This window comes from Bos grunniens, chromosome 25 (assembly GCF_055505025.1).
Source record: "Bos grunniens cultivar Pamir isolate PY7600 chromosome 25, Bosgru_T2T1.0, whole genome shotgun sequence".
Taxonomy (NCBI): Eukaryota; Metazoa; Chordata; class Mammalia; order Artiodactyla; family Bovidae; genus Bos; species Bos grunniens.
In genome coordinates, this window is record NC_141189.1 from 7,413,522 (window position 1) to 7,437,364 (window position 23,843).

General features: G+C 47.7%; 1 protein-coding gene and 1 long non-coding RNA gene across 4 annotated transcripts in view; one reads left to right on the plus strand and one right to left on the minus strand.

The window, feature by feature from the left end:
- Nucleotides 1-10,858: 10,858 nt before the first annotated feature.
- Nucleotides 10,859-16,295, minus strand: LOC147344921 (uncharacterized). Of its 2 annotated transcripts, none has more exons than XR_015154378.1 (2): nucleotides 16,027-16,295; nucleotides 10,859-11,726 (listed from the first exon to the last, which is right to left on the minus strand). It is a non-coding gene; the product is annotated as an uncharacterized LOC147344921 (long non-coding RNA). The 2 variants fall into 2 exon arrangements; XR_015154379.1 differs by lacking the exon at nucleotides 16,027-16,295 and adding an exon at nucleotides 14,258-14,547.
- Nucleotides 15,123-23,843, plus strand: part of COL26A1 (collagen type XXVI alpha 1 chain) — a 164,571-nt gene continuing 155,850 nt past the window's right edge. Inside the window, exon 1 of one of the 2 annotated variants that reach the window (XM_086374316.1) lies at nucleotides 15,123-15,451. In XM_086374316.1, the coding sequence (XP_086230442.1) occupies nucleotides 15,294-15,451 (158 nt within the window). In that variant the 5' untranslated portion in view covers nucleotides 15,123-15,293. The remainder of the gene's footprint in view (nucleotides 15,452-23,843) is intronic. The other variant, XM_086374314.1, reaches the window with a different exon arrangement.

Below are 23,843 nucleotides of genomic sequence, written 5' to 3' on the forward strand. Positions count from 1 at the left end.
CTTCATAGCAGGTTTTGGAAAGGAAGATGGTTTTCCTCCTGATATGGGGACTGCAAGTCCAGAAGCAGGAGAAGAAGGCGGGTTTCCTGTAACTGTCCTCCCATCGGGGCCTCTGGGAGAGTCCTGCTCTGTGTCGACCTCTACCTTCTCTGTCTCTGGGTGGATGTTTGGGGCTCACAGTCATGTTTTCTAGTCAAGTGGTCCCCAACCTTTTTGGCACCAGGGAGCAGTTTTGTGGAAAACCGTTTTTCCGTGAACCAGGGGTGGGGGCAGGGAATGGTTCAGGATGATTCTCATAAGGAATAGGCAACTGAGATCCTCGAATGCACAGTTCCCAATAGGGTTTGTGCTCCTATGAGAATCTAATGCCGCCCCTGATCTGACAGAGGAGAAGCTCAGGTGGTAATTCGAGTGATGGGGAGTGGCTGCAAATACAGATTAAGCTTCTCTCGCTGGCCTGCTGCTTATCTGTTATGTGGCCCGGTTCCTAACAGGCCATGGACCGGTACCAGTCTGCGGCCTGGGGGTTGGGAACCCCTGACCTACTCCATGAACTGAAGGCCCTCTCCCACTGCCGTTGGCAACTCAACTTTGTGAATTCTGTCTAAATGCTAGTAAGATGACTTTGGGTAAGCGTAAGTCTTTGAGGCTCTGTTAGATAGGAATAGTAATCTGCATGGGATAATTGGGAAGATAAAGTGAGATCGTGTACATGAAGGTGCTTGACATATCATAGCCAGGATTCATTGTCAGGGAAAATAACCGACCAACCAAATAAACAAACACCATCATTATCATCATCAACAACAAAATGATTTGATCCAATCAGTTCAATAGCCCTCAGAAAAACATCCCAGCCAATCAGACAGGACCTTTATAGTCCCCGGCTGTCCCTATTGGGTGAGTCACTGTGCGAAGCAGGGATACAAGGAGTCTGGGCTCTGCAGCTGGCTGGTCTGAGTTCAAAGCTTGGCTCCACCACTTTCTGGGTGGGTGACCTTGGAAAGGTTACTTAACTGCTCTGTGCTCCAGTATCCTTGCCTGTAAAATGGCCATAATAATAGTGACCTGCTTGTGAGTGACTCTTGTGAGGATAAATGTGCTAACTCACCCCAGGCACTCAGCTCAGTTCCTGGTACCTGCCCTTGTTGAGCTCCATCACCGTCAGATTTTAGAACTGTGCAAAGTTGGCCCAGCTCCAGGGTAACGCTGTTTCGTGGACTGGTCTTTATTCATAGCATGAAAAATTGCTAAGAAAGGCAGTTAAGATTACTACGAATTAGGACCACAAGAGGAGCCAGGAAGAGGCTTGATTATGTTGTGTAATGCCATCAAATGTAAACTGACTAGTTATGTATCTGTCCTGCAAAGAGCTGGTATGCTCAGATGAAGACCAGTGGGTCAGCAGAAGACTCCTTTCAATGTTTTTCATGGGCTTTCAGCTCACAGCACAGCAGTCATGCAAAGGCTGGACAGGAAGCTGGGCTGTAGGATAGCAGAGCAGATCATAAATCAAAGGCATGCTCACTCCTACACAGACGGCGGGAGAGCCTGGTGCCACAGGACGTGAAGTCCCCGCTCCCCCAGGAAAATGAAGTATCAAGGATCGACCATCACATTGCTTCTGTCATCAGCTAGTTATAAGGAAAGGTCAGAGAGTTTGGCAAATTCTTACTTGAAAAGAGATCTCTTTGACCCATCTGAAGACTCTCAAAATGGTGAAGGGGATTAATCAAATTGTTTCTGACAAAGACCATGAAAACAAGAGAATTTAATTTGAAAATTAGGAGCATGTGAAAACTAAAAGGCACATTTCGAGCCAAACAATTTGAGGCTATTCTCAGCATTCATATGGATTACGTTATGAAGTCCAGGAGAGGCTGGGGAGCAGGAGGCAGGAACATGATGGTCACCAAGTTATCATGGCTGGGGAATGCATATTAATGGTAATGAAATCACCTAATGTGTGCTGAGTCCTTACAAGGTGCCACAAGGGAAGCCCAAAAATACTGGAGTGGGTAGCCTATCCCTTCTCCAGCAGATCTTCCTAACCCAGGGATCGAACCAGGGTCTCCTGCATTGCAGGCAGATTCTTTACCAACTGAGCTATCAGAAGCCCATACTGAGTGTCACATCCAACCTGAAGCACTTTACACATATCAGCTCCTTTAAAATTCTCAAAAACCTCATAGGTACATACGTACTAAATTGCTTTATTCATGTCTGACTTTTTGCGACTCTATGGACTGTAACTCACCAGACTCCTCTGTCCATGGGATTCTCCAGGCAGGAATATTGGAGTGGGTTGCCATGCCCTCCTTCAGGGGATCTTCCCTACCTAGGGATCAAATCTGGATCTCTTATGACTCTCCTGCACTGGCAGGTGAGTCCTTTACCACTAGCACCGCCCTGGGGAGCCACTAGCAACAACCTCATAGGTAGGTACTATTTTTACCTTCATTTCTATTTTATAGAAGATAGAACCAAGACACAGAGACTGACCTGTTAGAAGTCATCCAGGATTTGAATGAAGGTTGTGTGTGACTGGGACCCAACTCCCTGCCCTACCCTGCCCTGCTGCCTTGCTGGTGCCATCATTATGGTGGGATGTGTGTCGCTTGGTGGCTTCGCAATGAGTCTTTTTTGTAATATTTATTTATTTGGACGTGCCGGGTCTTAGTTGCAGCACTCAGGATCTTCCATCTTCATTGCACCTTTCGGGATCTACACGATCTTTTAGTCACTGCATGTGAACTCTTAGTTGTGGCATATGGGATCTAGTTCCCTGACCAGGGATCGAACCTGGGCCCCCTGTGTTGGGGGTTCAGAGTCTTAGCCACTGGACCACCAGGCAAGTCCCTTTGGCGAGGAATCCTGATCATTCACCATTTCTTGATCATTTCCCTTGATCAGGGAAACAAAGCAAGTTGGTGACCAGATCGTTGCATTTTAGGGGGATGCCTCTAAACCTATTAACAGGGAAGAGAGGGTACAGACATCCTCCCCCCTACCTCATCCCCCAACCCATGTGTCTTCCTTCCCCGCCCCTCCTTCCCCCTTCCTTCCTCTTCTTAACTTGTCAGTATGGACAACTTAAAATGCATACTCGTCATCTGCTTTAACCATTATCAGCCATTTTTGACCTCATTTTATCTACCATCATCACTTTTTTTTTTTTCCTGGAGTATTTTACACTAAATCCCAGAAATCATATCATTTCACCAGTACATACATATGTTTAACAGATAGGGGCTTTTTAAAAAGCATAACCACTATGTCATTATCACACCTAATAAAATGAACAATTAATCCTGAAAACATCATCTAATCTCCAGTCCATATTCAATTTTCCTCTATTATCTTAAAGACTTTTTTTTTTACAATGGATTTGTTCAAACCAGGATCCAAACAAGGGTCATCCATTGTATTTGGCTCTTGAAATTTCAAAGCCTCTCTCTCTCTTTTTTAAATTTATTTGTTTATTTGTCTGCCCTGCTCCAAGGATCCTAGTTCCCCGACCAGGGATCGACCCTGAACCCTCTGCCTTGCAAGGTGGATTCTAAACCACTGGACTGCCAGGGAAGTCCTAACCTTTTTATTTTGGAATAATTTTAGATTTATAAAGAAGTTAAAAAGCTTGTATAAGAGTTCCTGTATATTCCTCACATCATTTTGCTTAATGTTAATCTCTTAGGCAACCGTGGTGCATTTGTCGAAAGTAAATTAACGTGAATACGTTGCTATTAACTAAATCTCAGAGTTAATTAAGATTTCATCATTTCCCCCCCCACTAACATCTTTTTTTTTTTCTGCCCCAGGATCCAATCCAAGATACCATATTGCATTTGGCAAGTCTCTTTAATTTAATCTAAAGTTTGGTCTAATTTAATCACCTCATTTTTTTTCCTTCTCATGCCAATTATATTGGGAAGAAAGCAGGTTAATTGACCTGGGGAATGTCCTGCATTTGTACTTGGCTGATTGCCTCTGGTGTTTTTAAAAAATATTTATTTTAATTTAATTTATTTATGTCACTTAGTTGTGGTACACAGGATCTAGTTCCCTGACCAGGGATCGAACTCAGGCTCCCTGCAGTAGAAGAGTCTTAACTGGCGCTGGACCACCAGAGAAGTCCACGAATGATTTTTTCCATATTTCTTTATATTGAAGGCAGTTGAACTGAGCTGTAATTTACATCAAGTGAAATCCATCCCTTTTTAAAAACGTATTGATTTTTATTTATTTATTTAGCTGTGGCACGCAGGATCTTCAATCTTAGTTGCAGCATGTAGAATCTTGCTCCCTGACCAAGGATCGATCCTGGGCACCCTGGATTGAGAGTGCCTGAGTCTCAGCCGCTAGACCACCAGGGGAGTCCTGCTCTAGGATTGTTTAACATGTTCCTCTGTTTCCCATATTGCCTATAAATTCGTGATTAGACGTTGAGGCTTCGTTAGATTGAGGTTCCATGTCTTTTCAAGACAGGGCTTCTTCGTGGATGATGCCGTGTATTTCCCATTGCACCATCTTATGAGGCACATAATGACTGGAGGTCCCACGTTCAGTGATTTTTGGAGGAGTTTTTTGAACCTGCCTCGAATATTTACTTTATTTTCCAACGCACTTTTTCAAAAAAGCCCATTTGCTCTCTTTGGATTAGTATCATTTGCATTAGACAGAGTTTCTTCTTCTTTTTTTAAGTCTTCATTGAATTAATTACAATATTGCTTCTGTTTTATGTTTTGGTTTTTTGGCTGAAACGCATGTGGGATCTTAGCCCCTGACCAGGGGTCAAACCCATATCCCCTGCATTGGAAGGTGAAGTCTTAACCACTGGACCACCTGGGAAATTCCTAGACAGACTTTCTTTCTTTCTTTCTTTTTTTCGCACTGTCTTCTTAAGATGTTTTTCTAACCAGCTGTCACCAGAGGCAGAGTATCAGTGCTAGTCATTCTACCCTGAAGGTTCTCCTCATTGTCAATGGACTTCCCAGGTGGCTCAGTGGTAAAGAATCTGCCTGCCATTGCAGGAGATGCAAGTTCGATCCCTGGGTCAGGAAGATCCCCTGGAGGAGGAACTGGCAACCCATTCCATTATCCTTGCCTGGAAAATTCCATGGACAGAGGAGCCTGGCAGGCTACGTCCATGGGGTCACAGAGTCAGACACGACTGAGCACACACACTGTCAATGGCAAGAAGGCCCTCTTTGAACTGGCATTCAAAGCCTTCATGATGCGTCTGTGCAGTCCAGCTGTTCTGGCCTCTTCTCCTGCCTCGCCCACATCCTCTCTGTTCAGCCCACTTTGCTCCTTCTCCTTCTTTCCCCTTCGGGACACTGCCCCCACTTTCTCTCCATCGAGCTCCTACTCATCTCTCAGTCTTAGCTCTCAAAGGGCTCTTTGGTGACCTGTGACATCTTTAACTCCCATAGGCTGGTCTAGCCATCAGTCCCTCTCTTGGGACTCCCTACACACCCCTTGAAGGTGTCACACTGCTTGTACCTGTGGGTTCACTTATTTGTCTACTCAAGTCCTCTGGGTCCTGGGCACCAAACCATGCACAGTCCATCTTAGCTCATGCAATTTCCCGACACTGTGTATATGGCTTGCTCTGGGATATGTGCATGTAAGGCAGTAAGCAGTGAGAGATGATTCCAGAAGGGTAGTGAGGCCAGTTCATAAAGGGCTTTGAATGCCAGTTCAAAGAGAGTTCAGACTTTGTTCGTAGGCAGTGGGGAGCCACAGCAGGCATTTGAGGGAGAGCAGCTAGGGCAAGGGCTGAGGCCAAGAGGGCCTTTAGCTCTGAGTGTCAGGCTCAAAGTGAGGTCCAATCTAAATCCTTGACACTCTCTGCAAAGTCCTGGAGGGCAATGATATGATCTGCATTCTAGAACTATCTTTACTGAAGGTCACTTAGGGATGAATTGGAGACGAAGTGAGGAAGAGAATCAACAGACATGAAGCTTCCGTAGACCTGTGCGTGCGTGTATGCTCAGTTGTGTCTGATTCTTTGCAACCCCGTGAACTGTAGGCCCCAAGTCTCCTCTGTGTGTGGGATTCTCCAGGCAAGAATACCGGAGTGGGTCAATATTTCCTTCTCTAGAGGATCTTCCCAATCCAGGGACTGAATCTGCATCTCCTGTATCTCCTGCATTGCAGTCAGATTCTTTACCTGCTGAGCCATCGTATTATATGTTTGAATGTAAATAGGTATAGATGTTCCGATTGACCCTCGGTGGGAATATTCTTTCCGCCTCACAGAGAGAGAAGGAAACTGAAGTTCAGGGAGGTGAAGAAAGTTGCCTGAGGCACCCTGTAGTCAGTGTGAGAGCTGAGGTTCTGTTGGGCCTGGATGCTCGCTGGAGGGTCAGGAGGCAGCAGTGCAAACATCAGCGAGAGATTCCAGCGAGGCCAAATTGGGGGGGCATCCTGAGCCCCACCCCCACACCAACTGGGGAGCACTGAGGGATGTATACTAGACTCGGGGGCTGCTTCCCCATGGCAGGGCCCCTCTGGGTGGCTCTGTGAGGGGGCCCAGGCCAGCCTGAAAAATGCCCATGCATGGAATCAGACAGCCGCGCAGGCTTTGAAACAAAACGGGTCACTTACTTTGTCCCCCTCCTCCCCATAAGATTTTGATTAAATTGACAGGGTCATCTGGTCACCACCAACGCCTTAGCTTTAATAGTGCCTTAATGTTAAAACCCTTGAAATAATTTTTGGCTCTCCTTAAGCATGAAACGATTTTCCCTCAAAGCCTTTAATTCTGCACTCATCTATTTTTCCAATCAAAGGCAACTCCATGGCCTTTCATGGTCTTAATTAATGGCTCTGTAATCAGAATTCCACTCCGGTTGCTTTCTCTCCCCACTCCCCCCTTTATCCTGGTTTCTCAATGAAGAGCTTATCTAGAACTTGTCCCGACTTCAAACAGACACTTCATGATAGTAAATTGCAGTGAGGTTTTATCAAGTGGAACAGCCTTTTCCTTCTCTTTCTTTTGGGTCTTGGTATTGGTGCAAAACCTCCTTTAGGGCACATGGTCTGCCTTTCTTTCTGCTTTTCAGCAAAGCATGCCTTCCGAGAAGCATGGGCAAGTGTTTTTGATTATGTACAACCAAGACCTTATAAGATGTTGGTAAATCCTTATAAGACATTGGTAGGCTGGTGTTTATGGGGTTATCCGAAGCCTTTTGGTTTAAAGGTTGCACCTGACAGCCCTTTCTGAAGTACTAAACTCAATTTTGGATAGAGATATGAGTAGGAAAGATATCAATCTCTCTTGAAATGAATGTCAAGTTCCTTCTTTGGTCTGGCCATCTGTAGGACCCACCTGGCATTTTCATTTATGGTTTTCTCTTTTTCTTTTCAACTTTTCTTTAAAAAAATGTATTGGGCTGTGCTGGGTTTCACAGTTGTGGCATGTGAGATCTTCAACCTTTGTTGCAGCATGTGAGATCTAGTTCCCTGACCAAGGATCGAGCCCAGGCCCCCTGCATTGGAAGTATGGAGTTTTAGCCACCAGACCACCAGAAAAGTCCCTATTTGTGGTTCTCTCCTTTGCTTTGTCACCTATAAGGAAGGAAGAATACAGAGTAAACAGTTGTGTTGCTCAGGTCCCCAACTTTAATGAATGTCCTCCAGAAACCACCCCTTAAAGGGCAGCTCTGTTCTTGGGGACTTTGGAGAACGAACCAAGCAGTTCACTGATTTACTCATAAGTCCAGCCAATATTTATTAAGCTTAGACTGGGTGTGATGCTGTTAGGTCCAGGGAGACAGAAATGGGTGGGAAACTCCCCTTGTTCTTAGAGTGTGTGGTGTGGGAAATAAAAAACAGGTTAAGAGGTAAGCACGGCAGGTGGAAGTGGGTGTGGACATAGAAGGATCTCTGGGAGCACAGCATGGGTATCAATCCTAGTTGGGGGATTTGGTGAAGAGCTGTGTCCTGAAGAACACTCACCAGGAGGAGACTGGGTGAGGAGGGAAGAGTGTCTTTGTTCATTTGTGCTGAGATAATACCATGAATTGAGGTGGGTTTACAAGCAACAGAAGCATATTTCTCATGGTTTCTGGAGGCTAGGAAGTCCAAGATTTAGGAGATAGCAGATTTGGTGTCTGGTGAGGCCCTGATTCTTGATTCATAGAGGGTCATCGTCTTGCTGTGTCCTCACATGGCCAAAGAGGGGAGGGAACTCTCTGGGGTCTCTTTATTAGGGCACTAATCCCATTTATGAGGGCTCCACCCTCATGACCTAATCACCTCCCAAAGGCTCCACCTCTAAATACCATCACATTGCTGATGTTCAGTTGCTCAGTCATGTCTGACTCTTTATGACCCCGTGGACTGCTGCATGCCAGGCTTCCTTCACTTCTCCTGGAGTTTGCTCAAGTTCAGGTTCATTGAGTTGGTGATGCCATCCAACATCTCATCCTCTGTTGCCCTGTTCTCCTCTTGCCATCAATCTTTCCCAGCATCAGGGTCTTTTCCAATGAGTCGGCTCTTTGCATCAGATGGCCAAAGTATTGGAGTTTCAGCTTCAGCAACAGTCTTTCCAGTGAATAGTCAGGGTTGATTTCCATTAGGACTGACTGGAGACAAACTAAGACATTTCCTTTCTTCATTTTTTCACCTAGTAATCTCATTAAAGGGGACTCCCCTGGTGGCTCAGATGGTAAAGAATCTGCCTGCAATGTGGGAGACCCAGATTCGATCCCTGAGTTGGGAAGATCCCCTGGAGGAGGGCATGGCAACCCACTCCAGTATTCTTGCCTGGAGAATCCTCATGGACAGAGAAGCTTGGAGGGCTAGAGTCCATGGGATTGCAAAGAGTTGGACACGACTGAGCACACACACACACACACACACACACAATCTCATTAAGTTTTTAGGGGAGCATTTATTTAGCTGTATCTGTCTTAGTCCACGGTTTCTTTTTATCACCATATTTGACTTGGGCCTTTGGCAGCTGGGCAGACTCCATGTTTTTAAGTGTTTTGTTGTTGCTGTTGTGTTAGTTGCTCACTAGGGAAGTGTATTTTAGGTTTTGCTTTTTTTTTTTTTTGCTGCACTGCACGGTGGCATGTGGACCAGGGATGGGACCCGCGCTTCCTTGCAGTGGAAGTGTGGAGTCTTAACCACTGGACCACCAGGGAAGACCTAACTTTCACTTTTAATACTACTTTTTCCCCTTTCAAACTTGTTTGTTTAAGATCCTGGGCTACTGTGGTAGCCATCTAATTTGCTGTTGTCTTTGTGTGTTTGATTATTTTTTTTTATTCCTCATAAGAGAACACAGAGAGAGTTGACTTGCTAAAGCCATATGTGAATGTTAACAATGCTGAAAAGACCTAGATGGCTGCGGTTGTCTCCTAAATGTCTGTTTCACTGCCAGTGTTTAGGGAAACCGGTAAGCTTACACTTGTATGTATGCTGAGCAAGGAGGTGTTCCGTTTTATGGAAGTGGGTGGAATTTTACGGGTGTCCAGGTAAAGAAGAAAACAGAGTCAGCATCTTCCATTCTACCCATGCTCTGCTCGTATTTTGCCCCTGGCCAAGTACAGAGAGCTTGGAACAAAACAAAGAAGCCCCTTTGTTGCGACTGTATAGCCACCTTGAGTCAATCCAGCCCGCTCCTGTGCCGGTCTGGGATCTGGAACAGCTGGGAGGGAGGGCTGTTGGAGCAATCAGTATGAAAACCAGCCGGTCTCTACCACTGCTTCCCTGAACTTCTGGGAGAATTACAGGATTCGTGTCCTAGAAGGGGACTGGTGGGGGAGGGGAGATTTCTGTTTTAGATTAACAGGAGGATTTATCATGCCAGAAGGTCAATATTTACCTTGGCTTCAGCTTGATGAGTATTTACTTCTCTGTTCAGTTGGTCTTTTTGCTGACTTCAGCAGAAGCAAATATCTGCTTTTTGTCTGCCCAAGAGGATGCTGACTGATATTTTCTTATCAGAAAGGCCTGGAAACAGTTGCAGAGGAGCCCACTTCTCGAGGGTGTGTGTGTATGTGTGTGTGTTGGGGGGCTTGTCTACTTCCACCAAGAAATCTGATCCCTCTTTGTACAAACAAGCCCGTTTCTAAGGGTCTTTTGAACTTGCAGACCGGCGAGAGAGCACAAAATCACAGACAAATCACTTCTCTCTTCTCCTCATATGAAAAATGGGGAGATTATGAGAAGCCTGATGGTCTGTGTCAGAGTTGTGGTGAGTGGTCAAGGAGTTAAGGGCTCAGTGGCACCCTGATGACCCTTATCTGTCCAGTTTCCATTTTATTGAGGTCCTGGGGGGAGGGGCTAGGTGATGCCCCAAGATTGCCACGGAACTAGGGAGAGGGAGCCAGCAGTACGAGCTGGATACCAACTCCAAGGCTTTAATGCTTGACTTCTTGGACTCTTGGGAACAGTGGCTTCTGCCTCTCGTGAGGCTTTAACACGTATTCAGTGAGTGCCGTGGGCATAGTTTAGAAATACAGAGATGAGTACTTGTGTGGAGTGTGAACCAGAGACATGCTGGGGTGGCTAGAATCTGAGGAGTCCCTGGATCTTTCTGAGGACACCAGAAGCCCCTTTATTTCAGGGCTGCTCAAACTTCCCCACTCTTGCCGCCACCCCCAATTATGTTTAATCTTGAAAAATAATGCAAATGGCACATTCTACTCAATGATGTTCCTGTATTTGTTTTAAAATGAAGTTTTGCTTTAAATTATTGACCACAGAGAAAGATATACCAGATTTATCCCAGGCTCCAGATTCTTCTAAGAAAGCTCACAGCACTCCTGGGTTATGAGCCCACTTGGGGGTTTGAGAAGGGAAGAGGGGGGCATAGTTTAATTTTAATCCCTCACCAAAGCTCTGCAAATAATAACCATTAACATTTATTGAACATTACAATGCATCAGGCACATGATTCCAAGAACTGTGTGTGAATAATTCACTGAATTATTTTACCAAACCCATACATTGGGTACTGTTATTCTGATTTTACAGATGTAGAAGCTCAGAGAGGTTAAGTAACTTGTCCAAGGTCACACAGCTGGAACCCTTTGGAATTGAACCCTATTACCTGGTGTCCTCTGGAGGTGAGGGAGGGGTTAGAATGTGATACCACATATTCCATGTGATACCACACATTCTAAGAATGGAGAATTCTTCTCCATTCTCTTGGCTCCCATGCCCTCTTTGGAGGCGGGGGCGGGTACTGGAAAAGACTTTAGAAACGAGCCAGTCCACTCTTCATTTTCCAAATGAAGGACCAGAGAGGGAAGGGGTTTACTCTAGGTCACCCAGCAAGTCAGCAGGGACACCAGGAGCAGACCTGGGGCTTCTGGGTCTGAGTGACCTGTGATATCACATTTCTTTTCTTGAGTTTTGGCATCTTTGCATTTTTATCCCTTGCCCTCTAAATGGAATCTCCTTTTGTTATCAGAGCATTTGTCCAGACTTCCGGCTGGTTTAAACAAAGCTATTTATTTACTCAAGGCGGTGCTGGATCTTCGTTGCTGCTCGTGGCTTTCATTAGTTGCTGCGGGTGGGGGCTCCTCTCTAGTTGCGGTGCATGGGTTTCTCATCATGGTGGCTTCTCTTGTTGCGGAGCACGGGCTCTAGGCACATGGGCTTAGTTGCTCCGTGGCATGTGGGATCTTCCTGGACTAGGAATTGAATCTGTGTCCTCTGCATTAGCAGGCAGATTCTTAACCACTAGACCACCAGGGAAGTCCATGCTGTTGAAGGAAAAAAAAAAAGTTATTTTAACTCTTCCTAAAAAATAATGTAAGCACCCTGAGGGTGAAAAATATGTTACTTGCTTCTCTTAGAGCATGCACTGCACCCAGCCGAGTGCTGGGCATGCAGAAGTTTCTCAATATACATTCACGGGGCCAGAGTGAACTTTTTCTCTTATAGGTGAAATAGAGGACCAAACTCAACCAACCTCCTTAGTTCTGAAGTTTCTGGGATGTATTAATTCTTTCCCTAAAGCTTTTCATTCTAAAAGAATCTGCAGTTATGGAAGAGTGTTATCCCTTTCTCTCCTTGGTCCCTCTAGCTTAGGTGCCGCCCATGGCACTGGAAAAATGAGTTTAAGATAAAAAGTGAACTCTTGTTCCTCTACTGCAATGCCTACAGAATAAAGCCAATTTATAGCAACATGGAATTCCTCTGGTCTTTAAGGTCTCATTATGCAAGTGAAGGAGGGAGAGGAAGAAGACAGATGCTCACAAATTCCTGGCGGGGGGAGGGATGACCTCATCATTTATTGGGTGTTGGAAAACAGCCCAAGGAACACAGTCCAGATTCCTTTTGGGGGAGGCACTGAACATCCCCTGATAACCCAAATTCTCCAGATCTTTTAGGCCTTGAGAAAGGGATGGAGGGCAAGATGAAGAAAGTGGTCCTCAGTCCAAGTGATGTTTCCCATTAGGGGGCTGTCCACTCGGAGATGGACTCTATGCATCCTTATTCCTAGGTGGAAACTCCGGACTTGGGAAGTGTGGAAGTCCCATTTGAAAGGCTGAGGCATGGGACTTCCCTGGTGGTCCAGTGTTAAGAATCCACCTTCCAATACAGGGGACATGGGTTTGATTCCTAGTCGGGGAATTAAGAGCCCACAAGTGCAGGGCAACTAAGCCCGTGTGCCACAACTAGAGAAGCTCATGTGCCACAAGTAAGACCTGATACAGCCAAGGAAATTAAAAAATAAATCTGCATGCAGGTCAAGAAGCAACAGTTAGAATTGGACATGGAACAACAGACTGGTTCCAAATCGGGAAAGGAATACGTCAAGGCTGTATATTGTCACCCTGCTTATTTAACTTATATGCAGAGTACATCATGAGAAATGCTGGGCTGGATGAAGCACAAGCTGGAATCAAGATTTCTGGGGGAAATATCAATAACCTCAGATATGCAGATGACACCACCCTTATGGCAGAAAGTGAAGAACTAAACAGTGTCTTGATGACAGTGAAAGAGGAGAGTGAAAAAGTGGGCTTAAAGCTCAACATTCAGAAAACTAAGATCATGGCATCCAGTCCCATCACTTCATGGCAAATAGATGGGGAAACAATGAAACAGAGAGAGTAGATTTAAAATCTTATTTATTTTTTTGGGCTCCAAAATCACTACAGATGCTGACTGCAGCCATGAAATTAAAAGATGTTTGCTCCTTGGAAGAAAAGCTATAACCAACCTAGACAGCATACTAAAAAGCAGAGACATTACTTTACCAACAAAGGTCCATCTAGTCAAAGCTATGGTTTTTCCAGTAGTCATGTATGGGTGTGAGTTGGATTATAAAGAAAGCTGAGCACCAAAGAATTGATGCTTTTGAACTATGGTGTTAGAGAAGACTCTTGAGAGTCCCTTGAACTGCAAGGAGATCCAACCAGTCCATCCTAAAGGAAATCAGTCCTGAATATTCATTGAAAGGACTGATGCTGAAGCTGAAACTTCAATACTTTGGCCACCTGATTCGAAGAACCAACTCATTGGAAAAGACCCTGATGCTGGGAAAGATCAAAGGTGGGAGGAGAAGGGGACGACAGAGGATGAGATGGTTGGATGGCATCACTGACATGATGGACATGAGTTTGAGTAGACTCCAGAAGTTGGAGATGGACAGGGAAGCCTGGCGAGCTGCAGTCCATGGGGTCGCCAAGAGTTGAACACGATTGAGTGACTGAACTGAATTGAACTGAAATAGTAAAAAAAGAAAATAAGACAAAAAGCCCAGGCAGGATTCGAGGGAATTGAGTGGATAAGGATGGGCGGTTTAGGGAAAGGGTGAAGAGGACTGGATATGAAATCTTGGGGCTTGTACTCATGAGAGTGTGGTGGTGGTGGTGGTTTAGTCGCTAAGTTGTGTCTGACTCTTGCCATCCCTTGGGCTGTAGCCCACCAAGCTCCTCTGTCCATGGGATTCTCCAGGCGAGAATACTGGAGTGGGTTGCCATTTCCTTCTCCAGAGGATCTTCCCAACCCAGGAATTGAACCCGGGTCTCCTGCATTGCAGGCAGATTCTTTACTGACTGAGCTATGAGGGAAGCCCTCAAGAAGGTACATATGGGAATTGTATATATGGATACACACTGAGATATGTAACAGGAGGGTAAGAGCCATGGAACCTGGGCTTTCCCTCCACATTTTCAACAGCATCTTCCTGTTCTTCTTCTAACAACAATCCCACAGTTCTTCTATAAAATGGGTCACAGTCCACCAAGCATTTCCATTCTTGATGGCTTCTCTCCAGTCCTACCTGCATTTTAGGAACTAGGAGCTTCCCACTGTTAGCAGGCTTAGAGTCAGCTTCAGGGCCTCTGCCAGCCCCTAGGATGCTGTGGGGAGAACTGGAAAAAGATGTCAACCTGGGGAGTGGGGCACAGGCTGGATTTCAGCTCCCACTGGCCCTTTATGCTGGTACAAGCCCCGAGGGGATAACGTGGTCCAGAAAACACCAACTTGGGGTCAGGCTGGTCTTGGGCTCAGTGTGTGATCTGGGACCCAGTTCTCACACCTGTAAAAGGTGGGATTGTATCACGCCTTCCCCCAGCTCCTTCCCAGATATGATGCTTCACAAATCTGTGAGTCTAGGGACAACTTTGCACCCCATATGGAATGCCTCCTTCCTCCGAAGTATCTTCTTGGCTTAGACAGCTGGCAGGTGACAGAGTCTGGAGGTAAAAATGGGAGATGATTCTGCAGACATCTGGATGCGAAACGATTTAGTTCAAAGAGCCTTGGACAAGGAGCGTGTATCTTTCCTGCCTAACTTTTTTGAGCATCAGTTTGTACCTCTGAAAGATGGGACTGGCACCACCTAATACAGACAACCATGTTGTAGGGATTAAAACACACTGCCCAGGAGAGCATGCCAGGAACAGGGTGGGTGCTCCAGAAGGTCTGCGACCTGAAGGTTTGGTTGGGAGGTTTCTAAGGAGCTTGTGTGCAAGGACCCAGGCACAAAGTCTGGCTTTTGGGGCGCGCGGGTCCCGGGACCCCTAGCGGAGCAGGAACACCCTCTCCCCCGACTCGGCCTCCACTGGCGCCTCCTCGGCCCCGGACTGCCGAGGGTTAATGAGAAAGCCCCACGCCCCCTTTGACGGCGCAGAGCCCACCTCGCCGAATTTGAAAAGGCGGCCCTGAGAGGCGTGGGCGCCCCCCAGGCACTTCCAGCTCGGACCCGGGCTCCGCTCGCTCGTCGGCGCGCTAGCTCGGCTCCGGCGGGGGCCGCCGGTGCGCTCCCGACCGTCCTCCCGCCCGGGACTCCGGGTCCCCGCGGGCGGCCGCGCAAGATGAAGCTGGCTCTGCTCCTGCCCTGGGCGTGCTGCTGCCTCTGCGGGTCGGCGTTGGCCACCGGCTTCCTCTACCCCTTCCCGGCCGCGGCCCTGCAGCAGCACGCCTATCCTGACCCGGGCGCCGGCTCCCCCGGCAGCGGCTACGGGGGCCGCCGGTGAGTAGCCGGCGGGTGGGGGGCGGGGGGTGGGGTGAGGGTGCGGGCGGCGGGCCCGGGGGATTTGGGGAAGCCCGGGTCTGGAGGCGCGCGGGGGTGGGGGCTTAGGGGCTGCAAATCATGGGGTTGGGGGGTGGGGGCGCGGGCGGCCGGGGCTGGGGACGCCGGGTGGTTGAGAACAGGGGGCCTGGGGACTCCGGGCGGTCCGGGGCTGGGGGCGCGGAGGTGGAGTCTGGGGCTTGGGAGGGTGGGATTGGGGGCTGGGGGCGCAGGACGGTCGAGGACTGGGGGGTGAAGACAAGGGTGATCGCGTGCTAGGGGCACAGACTGTGGGGGCTGAGGGCGCGGGGCCTGGGGACCGGAGGTGCGGGGCTGAGACTGGGGTGGTCTCTGGCCGCGCCCACCCCCCTTCGTTTCCTTGCTCTCCGAACCTTCGCCCCTTCGGCTCCCGAATCCGAGCGAAGGCAGCTCAAACCTGCGGCGGGGGTGCGCGGAGTGGGGCGACCGTGGTTGGCTGGGGCTCGGTGGCCCAGTTCCTGCAAGTTCACCGGCTCACGTGGCTCCGCCGCGCTCACCTGCGCGGCCGCGGCTTTGTGTTGGGGAGCAGGTTCCCGCGACGCCAAGGCCTTGCATCCGGGCCCCCTACTCGCACGCCGGCCGCCAGAGACACCGGAGGGGCGACTCCATCCGGCCTTTGGGGCTGGGCCCGCGGAGCAGCCTGGGCTGCGGCTCCCCAGCCACCGGGGAACGGGGACCCGGCTCGGATCGCAAGAGTCCGCGGCGGCCTGGGAGAGGGAGCTGGGTCCCCGAGCCCGCGGTGCCGGGACCCACCCGCGGCCACCTCCTCTGCCGGCAGGTGGCGCGCTGGCCACCCCAGGACGGTTCGGGCAGCGTCTCCTCAATCCGTGATTGAATCCCCCCAGAAAACGCGTGAGCCCGCGAGTAGAAGTTGCCAAGTCTTTTCGTTTGCGCAACTCGCCGGAATTTAGCCTTTCCCATTTAATAGTAATTACGACTCACACAGCTGTGTTACCGTTCTTGAATACATCCTGCGTTGGTGCCACCCGTCTCTTTTGATCCTAAAACCACCCCAGGGTTAGCGATTAGAGTATAATATTGTCTTTTCTTTAACCGAGGGAACATGGGCTCCGAGAGAGGTCCCCAGGTTCAGTGGCAACTCAGGACGCACCTCCTGTCTTCTTTCTCCAAATCCTGTGCTTTCTAGGGTACCGCGGGGCTTATCGTTTACGCAGCAAGGCAAGAAGCGACAGGTCCCGGTTCTTTTGTGCTCCCTGGTGTTTACCAAGCCTGGCAGGGCGACCAAGGCGAATTCCTGCAGTGCCTTGTATTGAGGAGACCGGGATGCTTTGTGTCGGTACACTGCATGGCTGGTTCAAGCGGTTCTCAGAAGAGCATATAAAAGTACTTCTGGAATATTTTGCATGCAATTTTATTTCCTTCATTTTGTTTGGAAATGCTCCCCCAAGGCTTCTATTAGTACTATTCTCCAAACACCCAGAGTAGTGTGGAAAATGCACACTTGCATAGGAGAATATTTTAAAATCTAAGTTTTTCAAGTTGAAAAATGATATGTTTAAGATCTCTCACTTATGAAAAATTCAATCTATATGTAGATGTATGTGTGTATATATATATATATATATGTATACAGTTGGTAATAATAATACTGTGTGTGCTCAGTCATGTCTGACTCTTTGCGACTCCATGGACTGTAGCCTGTCAGGCTCCTCTGTCCATGGGATTTTTTCAGGCAAGACTACTGGAGTGGATTGCCATTTCCTCCTCCAGGGGATTTTCCCGACCCAGGGATTGAACCCACTTCTCCTGTGTCTCCTGCTTTGGCAGGTGGATCCTTTACCACTGTGCGACCTGGGGAGCGCATATCAAGTTGGTAGGAAACCATTTTTGGCAGTTTCCCATATGGAGAGACCTGGGCTTGACCAGGTCAGAAGAGAGAGTGAAAGAGAACTCCCATTCCCTCCACCTTCGCCCCCGCTCCGTCTGCTTGTGTCTTGTTTGCATATTTTACAAGGAGCATATACCCGTGTATTACTTTTGTAGTTCAAAAGTGTATGTGTGTGTGTGTGTTGGGGGTGGGGAGGGGAGGTGTAAAAGGCTCCTGCAGCCTGGACTGTGCGTGCTGAGAGGGACCAGATGGGAACTCCATGCAGGGAGCCAGTGAATGGGGGATGTGGGTTCTGGCATTTGGTAGATTGGAACTCGGGGACTTCCAGAGATAATTTGGAAAGGATGGTTTTGGCACCAATAAAAAGAGTCCCAAACAAATGTCATCTCACAGAACTCTTTCCACCAGGATGGGAGCAGGGAGAAGGTGTATTATGTTCAGGGAGGAACTGGATGAATGGGTGGAAAATGGGTTTCCAAATGGGATACTGGGAGGTGTTGAGGAGGCTTGGGGCAGGTTGAGATAGTTGCTTTGGAGCCTGGCTGAGTCTTTCCACCCGAAGGCCTGCGTGGGCACTGTAGGCACTAGATTCGGGTCTGGGCGAGTTGTGGGCTGGTGTCACACGTTCCTGAGTCTGATTCACTCTAGAAGCAGAAGGCTTGGGGACAGCGTTTGGCACTGGGTTCTTCACAGCGTTGGCCTCTGCTTGGCTCCATACGTATGTTTACAGTGGCTTGGTTTCAGTTGATGGGCAGGGTGACAGCACTGTTTCTTGACAAATGGTCTTCTCTTATTTCACGGTTATTGGTCCTGTGTTCTCTTTTCTCTGTGTGTGTATGTGCCTGTGCCTGCCCTCCTGGACTGGGCATCTGGGTCTGACATGTTTTGGGTGCATCTTGCTTTTTATGCAGCGGTGCTCTGCTCTGGTCACCTCCATCACAAGCCCAGCGTGGGCCCCCTGATGAAGCTATTTTGGCAGAAAGAAGAGGACATCAATTCCTTAGAGACCCATTTCCAGTAAAATCTTGCAGCCCTCTGTTTGGGCCACTAATGACTTTTGTCAGCCACAAAGGGTTCAGATGCCAAGTAAAAGCTAAGGGGAAATGTGACATTAATTGACCGGGAGGCTTGCATAAGGATGGAGCCCCCAGCTCCACACCCTAGTCCTTCCATTGGACCTGAATAAGGCTAACACACTGGTGAAGCTCTTTGAAGTGAAAGTGAAAGTCGCTCAGTCATGTCTCCCTCTTCGTGACCCCAAGGGCTATACAGTTCAAGAATTCTCCAGGCCAGGATACTGGAGTGGGTACCTGTTCCATTCTCCAGGGTATCTTCCCAACTCAGGGATTGAACCCAGGTCTCTGGCTCGGCAGGTGGTTTCTTTACCCTGTGAGCCATCAGCTTGTGTATTTCAGTCTTCTTCATGCCTCCCTCCCCCGATCATTCCCTCCCTCCCTTTCACAGATGGTGATCAGACCTCTCATCTGTTATCACCTGCTCATCTCTGTATCCAACTCTAAAGGGCCCAACACAGCAGTGAGTGATCAGAGCATGAGGAGTGAAAACCAGAGAAAGGGCCCCTCCACCCCATTCTGGGTGCATAGTTCTCAGCTGGGGAGGGAGAGGTTTTAATTTGAATAAGAGTTTTAATATTAATTCTTGGAGTGAGAAGGTTCTGCTAAGAGAAACCAGAAGAGTGGTGAAGATCTGCCCAGATTTTAAGCAGAGGAAGGAATGAATACACCCACAGGGTGGGATCATGGGCAGGGGTGAGGGACAGAGTTGCTTTTGCTTCTGCCCTGGAGAATGGCTTGTTCTGTAAACCTGTTCCTCCTGCACAGGGTGTGAGGCTTGAGGACAAAGGGAGACCACATGCTGCAGGGCTGAATGTTTACAGGTTATACAGTAAGCTAATGGATGGTTAAAAAAGTAGGTCTGATCTTCCAACCTTGAGGAGTAATTGCTCCGTATACTCAAAGGTCCGGATAGTCAAAGCTATGGTTTTTCCAGTAGTCATGTACAAATGTGAGAGTTGGTCCATAAAGAAGGCTGAGCGCTGAAGAATTGATGCTTTTGAATTGTGGTGCTGGAGAAGACTCTCGAGAGTTCCTTGGACTGCAAGGAGATCAAACCAGTTAATCCTGAAGGAAATCAACGTGGAAAGCCAAAGTCTAAAGAGGAATTCTCAGATACTTTGGAATTCACTGCTCTGGAAAATGGTGGTAGGAGGAGGAAGGCTTCCCATGGACCAACTGTCTTCACTGCTTCTTTTGTCTTAATTTTTTTGGCAGGGAAGCCTGGCGTGCGGCAGTCCATGGGGTCAGAGAGGGTCGGACAGGACTGAGAGACAGAACCTCTTCTTTGTTGTTGTTATTTAGTCACTAAGTCATAGCCAACTGTTTTCGAGGTCATGGATTGCAGCATGCCAGGCTCCTCTGTCTTCCACTGTCTCCCGGAGTTCGCTCAATTCATGTCCATTGAGTTAGTGATGCTCTCTAACCAGCTCATGCTCTGCCACGCCCTTCTCCTTTGGGTTCAGTCTTTCCCAGGATCAGGATCTTTTCTAATGAGTCGACTCTTCACATCAGGTGGTCAAAGTATTGGAGCTTCAACTTCAGCAACAGTTTTTCCAATGAATATTCAGGGTTAATTTCCTTTAGGATTGACCTGTTTGATTCCGTTGCTGTCCAAGGGACTCTCAAGAGTCTTCTCCAGCACCACAACTCAAAAGCACCAGTTCTTCGGCATTCAGCCTTTTTTACGGACCAACTCTCATATCCGTACATGACTACTGGAAAAACCATAGCTTTGACTAGATGGGCTTTTGTCAACAAAGTGATGTCTCTGCCTTTTAATATGCTGTCTAGGTTTGTCATAGCTTTTCTTCCAAGGAGCAAACATCTTCTAATTTCATGGCTGCAGTCACCATCCGCAGTGATTTTGAAGCCCAAGAAAATAAAATCTGTCACTGCTTCCACTTTTCCCCGCTTCTGTTTGTCATGAAGTAATGGGACCGAATGCCATGATCTTAGTTTTTTTAATGTTGAGTTTCAAATCAGCTTTTTCACTCTCCTCTTTCACAGTCATCAAGAGACTCTTTAGTTCCTCTTCACTTTCTTCCATTAGAGTGGGATCATTTGCCTATGTGAAGTTGATATTTCTCCTGGCAATCTCGATTCCAGCTTGTGATTCATCCAGCCCAGCATTTGGCATGATGTACTCTGCATATAAGTTAAATAAGGAGGCTGACAATATACTCCTTTTGCAGTTTTGAACCAGTCAGTTGTTCCATGTCCGGTTCTAACAGGAGGCAGTGACCAAAATCATCCTCTTCTTTAAAAGAAGGCTTTTCCCCTTCTGCCATTAACTTGGTGAAGAAGGCCAGTTGTCCTGTAGGATCCCAAGTTCTAGATTTGGCTGGCTACTCCCAAGTGGTGTAAATAATTTGATCCACTATCCCCTGTATCTCATCTATATTAGAGATTAGGTGTGAAAGTTTGATTAGATTTAAGGATCTTTTATTTGGGAGAGTGGGGGAGGGTAAGAATGCTTCATAGTTGGTCTGGTGGATCTTGTTAGATCATGTGTTATGGATTGAATGTTTATGTTCCCTCCACCCCCCCAATTCATATATTGAAACCCTAACTTTCGGTGTGATGGCATTTAGAGATGGGGCCTTTGGAAGATAATTATGAAGATGAAGATTTAGATGAGGTCATGAGGGTCGGGTCCCCATGATGGGAATGGTGTCCTTATAAGAAGAGGAAGAGAGATTAGAGTGTCCTCTCTCACTCTCCCTTCCCATGTGTAGACCCCAGAGTCGGCTGTCCGCAAGCCAAAAAGATAGTCCTTATCGGGAATTGAATTGGCACCTTGATCTTGGACTTCCCAGCCTCCAGATCTGAGAAATAAATGTCTAGAGTCTAAGCCACTCAGTCTGTGGCATTTTGATAAGGCAGCCCAAGCTGACTAGTACTGGTGGACATGACTTTTTTTTCTCCTGGAGAATTGGGTTTTAAACCTCCACCAGAATGCTGCTGTCTACAGGTTCCCACTTCCTCCTCTCTCTTTTCTTCTCAATTCATTTTGAAGAAACTAGGCCTTGCTAGCATTCTCCTTGTTTAAGGTTTTGTTGATTATAGGGCTTCCCCCCGGCTCAGCGGTAAAACAAATCTGCCTGCAATGCAGGAGACTTGTGGGAGACGAGGATTCAATCCCTGGGTCAGAAAGATCCCCCGGTGAAGAAAATGGCAACCCACTCCAGTATTCTTGCTTGGAAATCCCCATGGACAGAGGAGCCTGGTGGGCTATAGTCCATGGGGTGACAAAGAGTAGGACACGACTGAGCAACTAAGTCTTATACAGAGGTGGTGTACTAGGCATATTGTTCTGCACTTAGCTTTGTTGTTTCACGATGGACTGTGGAGATTGCTGTAGATCAAGGCATAGGTAGCTTTCTGCATTCATTTTGTTTTTCACAATTTAAAAATTTGTGGTTAAAATTTTTTTTAGCTACATCAACCATAAAATTTACAGTCTTAACCATCTTTAAGTATGGAGTTCAGTGGTATTAAATACATTGAGTGTTGTCTACCTGTCACCCCCATCCGTCTCCAGAATGTTCATCTCGCGTGCATTCATTTTTGTAGCTCTATAGTCCTGGTGGTGCCAATGACTGTAGTTTTTTTCAGCGAGTCCCCTACTAATAGACATTGTGTTATTCTAACCTTTTGTGTCGCATGTAATGCCACAGTAAATAGCCTTGTGAGTTATTCATTTCATATTTAAAAATTTTTTTAAAAAGCTCTGTTTTTGGCCGTGCTGGGTCTTCATTGCTGCACAGGCTTTTCTCTACTTGCGGCGAGCGGAGGCTACCCTTGAGTTGTAGGGCGAGGACTTCTCATTATGGTGGCTTCTCTAGATGCGGAGCATAAGCTCTAGGGTGTGTGGACTCAGTCGTTGTGGCTCCCAAGCCCTAAGGCACGGGCTTAGTAGCTCCTCGGCACGTGGAATCTTCACGGACCAGGGATCGAACCTGTGTCTCCTGCATGGGCGGGTGGATTCCTTACCACTGAGCCACTAGGGAAGCCCTTCATTTCATATTTTTGCCGATGCCTCTTTAAGATACATTTTAAAATGTGGGCTTTCAGAGTGAGAAGGTAAATACATGCATAATTCTGCCAGATAGTATCATAGAAGTTATACTGTTTTGTATTCCCATCAGAAGGTTTTTCTTGGGGGTGTGTTTGAAGATGACACTTCAGTGATGCTGGGTCAAAATGGCCTTGGGGAGGGGATGAAAACAGCCTTCCCTGGCCAATACTACCTGTCAGTTCCGCCCACCCCTCACATTTGTGAGGTCACAGATGGAAAGCTGAACATTGTATGTTTAAATGTTTAAAAGATATAGTGGGCTTCCCTGGTGGCTCAGATGGTAAAGAATCTGCCTGCAATGCAAGAGACATGGGTTTTTATGGACTCTATGGGAGAGGGAGAGGGTGGGAAGATTTGGGAGAATGGCATTGAAACATGTAAAATATCATGTATGAAACGAGATGCCAGTCCAGGTTCGATGCACGATACTGGATGCTTGGGGCTAGTGCACTGGGACGACCCAGAGGGATGGTATGGGGAGGGAGGAGGGAGGAGGGTTCAGGATGGGGAACACATGTATACCTGTGGCGGATTCATTTTGATATTTGGCAAAACTAATACAATTATGTAATTATGTAAAGTTTAAAAAAAAAAAAAAAGAGACATGGGTTTGATCCCTGGGTCAGGAAGATCCCCTGGAAAAAGGAAGGTCTACCCACTCCAGTATTCTTGCCTGGAGAATCCCATGGACAGAGGAGCCTAGCGGGCTACAGTCCATGGGATTGCAAAGAGTTGGACACTGAGGGTCTAACACTATAAACTATTAAAATAAATTCTGTCACTGACCTTGACAAACACACCCTCCTAATGACCTGGGGGTGGGGGGTTGAGGCTCACTTTTAGAAATCTTGCCTCGGTGAATTTTGTGCAGGGACTTGGCAGTGCAGGAATAACCCCCCTTCTCTTCCCTCCTTGTGCCCCGGACAGCTTGCCCTGGTCCAGCCTCACCCACACACCCTGGACACTCCCGTCCAGCCCACCACCCGCTCCTCACCCAACCACTGCCACCTGGTCATATCTCCTGCCTGAGTGTGTCTGGGGAGGGAGTTCTGGACCCCTGGGTACCCACACTTGCTCTCGGGGGGCTGTGGGCTCATATCCCCTCAGCCCCATGGTCTCCTTGCCCTGTGGGGTGGAATGTGGCCAGAAGGGGCCAGATTGGGGCCACAATAGCTTACTGCCTAGGATGGGGCTCCTCTTGCCCAGGTTTAAGGCAGTTTTAGGGGGATGTGGAGTGAGTCTTGGGGAAGGAGCAAGGATGCGTGTACCCCAAATCCTCAAAAGTTGGATGGCCTTTCCCCAGAAGACCAT